The sequence below is a fragment of the Hyalella azteca genome, unplaced genomic scaffold (assembly GCF_000764305.2).
Source record: "Hyalella azteca isolate HAZT.00-mixed unplaced genomic scaffold, Hazt_2.0.2 contig5478, whole genome shotgun sequence".
NCBI classification, from domain to species: domain Eukaryota; kingdom Metazoa; phylum Arthropoda; class Malacostraca; order Amphipoda; family Hyalellidae; genus Hyalella; species Hyalella azteca.
In genome coordinates, this window is record NW_025935667.1 from 27705 (window position 1) to 33877 (window position 6173).

General features: G+C 35.4%; 1 protein-coding gene across 1 annotated transcript; it reads left to right on the forward strand.

The window, feature by feature from the left end:
• The first annotated feature begins 1120 nt into the window (after positions 1 to 1120).
• On the forward strand, positions 1121 to 4089 carry LOC125177898 (ATP-binding cassette sub-family C member 4-like). The gene is made up of 3 exons (XM_047880494.1): positions 1121 to 1272; positions 2211 to 2349; positions 3898 to 4089. Exons 1-3 carry the CDS (start codon positions 1121 to 1123, stop codon positions 4087 to 4089), a joined length of 483 nt encoding a protein of 160 aa, XP_047736450.1.
• Positions 4090 to 6173: the final 2084 nt, after the last annotated feature.

Sequence of the window (6173 nt, forward strand, 5' to 3'; positions counted from 1 at the left end):
GACGAAATAACAGAAATAACTCCGATACTCTACCCACACAGCTACTCAGCACTTCAAAAACAAACTCCATACAACGGGATAAAACCTTTACAAACAATTGCTCATTAGGACAAACGCAAATGATCTGACCAGAAAGCGAAATACATCCTACAGAGAAAACACGCTCTATACATACAAAAACAACCGAACAGTTTTAGGAGTAAAACTCACAACACACAGTTCTATATCCAGAGAAACAATTAAAAATACAATAGTCCGTACAACCTTACCAATCAACACAAAAACAATACAGATTCTAACACTTCCCTCTACGTATAACGCACCCTATTCCTCTTCTTTGTTAGATCGTTTCCTATATCCCTTGATCCCTAACACCTCATCCAAAACAGCCAGCAATATCCCAACTGCAAGAAGTCAAAAACAAAGCATTATGATTCACCACCAACACAAACTGGTATCCTAACTAACACACTACTCAAGCAAGGTGACATTCACACCATAAACACATCCCTCCATCAATAAGCGCGAAAAATAATCCACCATTAAAACATACGACCCTCAACTCACAAACTCTCTTGACGCAATAGCAAGGCAGCACTGGTCCTTCCATATCTTCAAAATACTGGCACCAATTTCCCATCTTTGTTTTAATTTACTTGTCACTTTACGGCAAATTTTAATTTTTAGGAGCGATAAATGATCAAAGTGCCATAATGAATGTACCTTGTAATAATACGTGACTTAAATATAATGGAATCTGGTTTGGAGTACCAAACAGCATAACTATATAATGCATTTGTGAAGGACGTACAAGACACCCGCCTAAAAAATTCGCTGGATTTACTAAAGGGTTACACTGCGTGCAGTTAACAGGCACGAGTTCCCCTGCGAGAATCAGCGAGATTGTTACTGAAAGCAATTGAAGCTATTAAACTCTTTATACACGCCAAGATATAAACAGTGTTTTTATTTTTCTTGAATTTTGGAATTGTTTAACGTTATTAGTTTTGATTTTGAGGTGAATTCAAACTCTGTATTCCTAAACGCGCTAGTGACGTTGCACGGCAGACAAACGATGCCTAGCAGCTTCGCATAAAACGTTCTGGCACCATCAGGCTACATGGGGAACTTGTTCTCGCGCCTGCGTCAAGTGACTGCACAGCACACAGACGAGCGCGTGTGCATCATGAACGAGATCGTCAACGCCATCAAGGTCATCAAAATGTTTGCGTGGGAACATCCTTTCATCTCACTTGTTTCTGAGGCTAGGAAGTAAGCATTTACCATTGCTTAAGTCAAAGCCTTATTAAACTTAGTGTTCAAATTTTGATTTGCTCCCATTGTTGAATACTGCACCTAAGTCGACTAAATAAGGAGGTTCCCGATTTCCCAGTTGAGACTGTTTGCCAGCAAATTGAAAGCGAACCTACTATTGGCATGCAGAACTCTCATAATTATTGAGAATTTGCAAAAAATAAAATCGCCCAAAAAATAAAATCATTTTATTAAAAACTGCATTTTGCCAATATCAACTCGGAAAGAATGGCACCGAGTGGAATGTCACAGAATATAATAAACGATTTTATAAACTAAGTTTGATCCCTGAAATGCTGTTCAGTTCCTCCAGATTCAGGAGTCTTCATTTTCTTTTGAACCGATATTCATCTGTATTAAAGGTATATGTTAACGAGCCATATATTGGTTCATATTTCGGCTCTTCTACGTATTGTTTCTCCATTTTCTATCATCTAAACATGTCAATATCTTCTTTATTTACTTTCTAAGGGCTAACATCAAGCTCATGCCCAGCCATATTTCTGTCATGGGAATAAATCCAAAATTATGCAATTTGTTTTCCATAATTTTAAAACTTTTAATAGTGAATGATGAGATATGTATTTACCAGATTACCGGACTACTTAACTATGCAACGCAACACCTGGTGCCCTATGCATTCATTTGATTTCGAACCTCTTCTTAGTTAATGTCTCAAAATGAGTTGAACTAATATTTGAGACATAGCCGCATGTTTCTACAAACTAATATTTTGGAAATTTAGAGACTATTTAAAACTTTATTAGTTGCACATTTTGCACAAGGATTGAATTGAGGCCTTTATTCGAACAACATACGTATCGAAGAGCCGAAATGTGTTTTAGCCTCTTCAAAAATTCATATGCAACATTATGTGAACTTTCCATATTTTTTAGAAAAGAAATCGACTCGATCCGCAAAAGCAACTTCTTGAAGGCCGTCAACATGGCTCTGTTCTTCACTTCTGCTAAGCTGGCGGTCTGCTTAACCATTATAGTCTACGTGGTCACTGGAAACGTTCTCACCGCTGAAAAAGTAAATCGCTTCCTCACTGCACTCACCCACTATAATGTGTGCTTCTGGCAAGGGTAATAAGATGGCATGCGTTGAAATGAGACATTGAAGAACAGATCAGTTGATAATACATAAATTTCAAGTGTGTTGTTTTCTCCCTCGATTTTTTTTCATTTTATACTGTAGACAGAAAAAAATTTAAACAAAAATCAATTTTAAGAAATTTTGCCAGTTATGTGAATTTAATTTACGCCCTGTAAACCTATCAGAGCGTTGCTTGGAACAGATAATCTCTGAAACATATGAACACCCTTCCCGTTTATAAACCTAATAAAACCCTATAACTCCCTGCTATCCTCATAACTGAAATAAATTTCATTCACGAAACATCAGTTCAAACCCTGAACTAATTTCCGTTTCAATATTCTACGAAATTTTCCACTCAATCAACTGCTTACAATCGACATTTTATGCACAAAAATTTAATTTTAAACCAGTTGTCCTAATTTTCTCATATGTTCTTTTAGATTTAACTTGCAAAATAGAATTTTATCCACCCTAGACGTTTAGTCTTTCAAAGACAGAGTATCTCAAATCTAGTAACTGGAAATAGATATCAGAACTGTCGACGTACAACGTTTTCTACCTGTGGTCTGGTTTCGGGTCCGGTTATTCGTCGAAATTTTGAACTAAGTTTAGTTTCTTACAAGTTGCTGCAATATAACGAATTGACAGGACCCTAAATATTAAACAATATTATTCCCTTTTTAATTACTTACGAGTAGAATAATCAAAATGAGTAATCATGAATAAATTAAGCAATGTATTTCTTTAATAATTGAACTGAGATTTTAATGCACAATATGATTAACACAATTTGCTAATGAAATAAGATGAATTCGGTATATGTGTACCAGTACTATTTACTAACTCAATTCGACCTACTTTTCCTCTGCTCTTAACCGCAGACAAATATCATGCTACTTTTTATTCAACTAAACCTCGAAATGCGTACAACATTATATTCGACATATAGTCTAAAATTATATTTTTTATTATTTGGTTTAAGAATTGTAGTGTCAGAACTCAGAGGCATCTCTCTGCAGGCCCCAGCTCTGTCATTAATTGACTAAGATCGCAAAGTGATTGCGGGGATAAAGAAATTTGCCACACTCTGATGGGAATTTTAGGATATCATTTACTGTGAAAAGTCGCTCGTGATAAATTATAAATTGAGATGGTTCAAATTTTTAATCCAGTCCCCGTTTGGCAGAGCATATTGATTCCAACACTCAAAAACTTAGCCCTAATTAAAATTCCGACTAGCTCCTGTGGATGTCCACTTGAATAGCCTTTCATATTTTATTTCAAAAATGACCGCAAACATACAAAAAAAACTTACAAGAACTAATGGATTTACAATTGCTAAATAATTTATAACCTCTTTCTCTAAGTTCATAGTGTGTGAAAGTTGAACTCATTCAGTCTCAATAATTGTGAATAATGAAAAGATCAATTCTTAAATAGCATTTTTTTTATCTCTATTACGTTCATACTTTATCCATTCAGGTCTTTGTGACGAGTTCGCTGATTAACAGCGTCAGGATTTCCATGACGATGTGCTTCCCGTTCGCTATATCCTTTGGCTCTGAAGCGCTGATGTCGTGCCAAAGACTACAGGTGAGTCTGCTGGTGTTGGTGGTGCGACAACCTTTACACAATATTGAGATGATTTCAAATCGGAACTCCGGCAAAGTATAGCAAAATATTTTTCATTATCTTCAAAGTGTGTTTTCAGGTTTTTTACTGAAAAATTATTATTTTTTCATCTTGTCTACTAATTTATTTAATATTTTTAATAAATATAAAATATGGTATCATATATCTTATATATGTAAATATAACTATTTCATTTGTTTACAATTATGAGATTGAACATTATCAAGGGGCAGGGTTAATGATCGAACAAAGATATCACACGTTGCTCAAAAGACTGGGAGCTTTTCAATTGTAATAAATACAATTAATTAATGATTCAAAAATGAAAACTTAGCGCTAACATAGAAATAAGTAATTCAGATATTAGGACTAGTTGAATGTTTCTCATCTAACATAATTTTACGAAAAGTTTCAATAATTGTTTTCTTGGCTGCATTTTAAATTCTTTCAGGTCGTTCAGACGATACTTATTGCATTAATAACGATTTCGAACTTCCAGTCTTTTTAAGGCTCATCATGTATACGTGGAAGGCCACTCATCTCAGAGAACGGTGTTATATTAAATCCTGCACCAAATACCAGAACCCAACTCATTTTTAAATGAACGAAATTTTCAAAAGCATTTATATGTATACACTTTTCGAACTCGAGAACCTGGAAGATTGTTCATGGACTAATTAAAAATCATTATTGCTAAAATTGCAAAATAACCAAGAATCTAAATGTAAAAAATATGATATGAAAATTCATCTTATTTGAAAATTCGTAAGTTCATCTAAAATGTTTTGGAGATCAGTTCTATCAACAAATTAAAACTATAATAAAGCAGCACAGAATATAATCAGCATACAGACCAAAATTTACACGGAGAAGATTGAAATTAAATAGCCAGATAACGCGAAAATTCCGTCGATCAATAATGTTGTAAAAAACAACCAACACGTAATAACCACGTTTGAAAGTCAATTGTACATTGCGAAAGTTCGTGGATCAATATCGCATTAGTGCACAGTGGAAGATGGCCTGCTGATTATTTTAATGGAATATTATCTTAGGTTCATATCTTATCTTATTTTTTTACTTTTGCCGTAAATTTGTATAATAGTAGATTTGCCGTAGATTGTGTGTAGCCGTAGATTTGTATAATAATGGATATTCTTATTTTTTTAATGTAATGATAATTTTTCCTTGCAGGCATTCTTCACACACGCTGAAATTTCGTGTAACGCAAATGGAAACTCAACCAACTTCTTACGCGCGAAAGCTAAGGTGAGTATTTGTAAGTTGTTCATATCAATACCTGCATGCTCTGTAGTTACCGTAAACCTCGCTCACGCTACTCGTTTGCACCAAGTAATTGCAAAGAAAAAATCTGTCCTAGTCAAGAAGTGAGTCGAAAATATGTATTATAAATTAATATTCAACAGATTTTTGAACGCCAATTAGTTAGAAAAATGAAACTTTTCATGCAAATTTACAGTATTCTTTCGGCTAGGATGGCGGACACGGTGCCGAGATCCAGGGTCTGACAGCCCAGTGGAGTGAAGGAAGCAAACTCGCGCTCAGTGAGATAACCGCGGCGGTGAAGGCTGGGGAGCTGCTCGTGGTCGTGGGGCCAGTTGGATCAGGCAAGGTAAAATCTCAACGTAGTCTATAGGCATACATATCCATTTTTTTCATTGTTTCAATTCTATCGCCTCAATACATTTTTTTAAATTCATGGTCTCATTAGTTGTGAAAGATGAAAGTTTTCCATAATTGCTTATAAATGTTTGACGAATAAAAGGTGGATACGAAAAATATGAACTGATCACGTGTAATCATGCGTCCATGGGTGCAGAGTTCCCTCTTGCACTGCATGCTAGGCGAGCTGTCAGTGCTGCAGGGCAGCGTTGAAGTCTCCGGTACGATCGCTTATGCCTCGCAAGAGCCCTGGCTTTCCCCAGGATCAATCAGAGAAAATATCATCTTTGGGAAGAAATACCACCAAAAGAAGTACTCTGAAGTTATCAAAGGTACGAAAAATATTGTAATTCATCAGATAAACCTGCGCTGAGTGCTCTGTTGTTTCAAATTAGTTATCTGATGCATCTGCGAAATTAGTTCTCCGATGCATTAGATTCGTT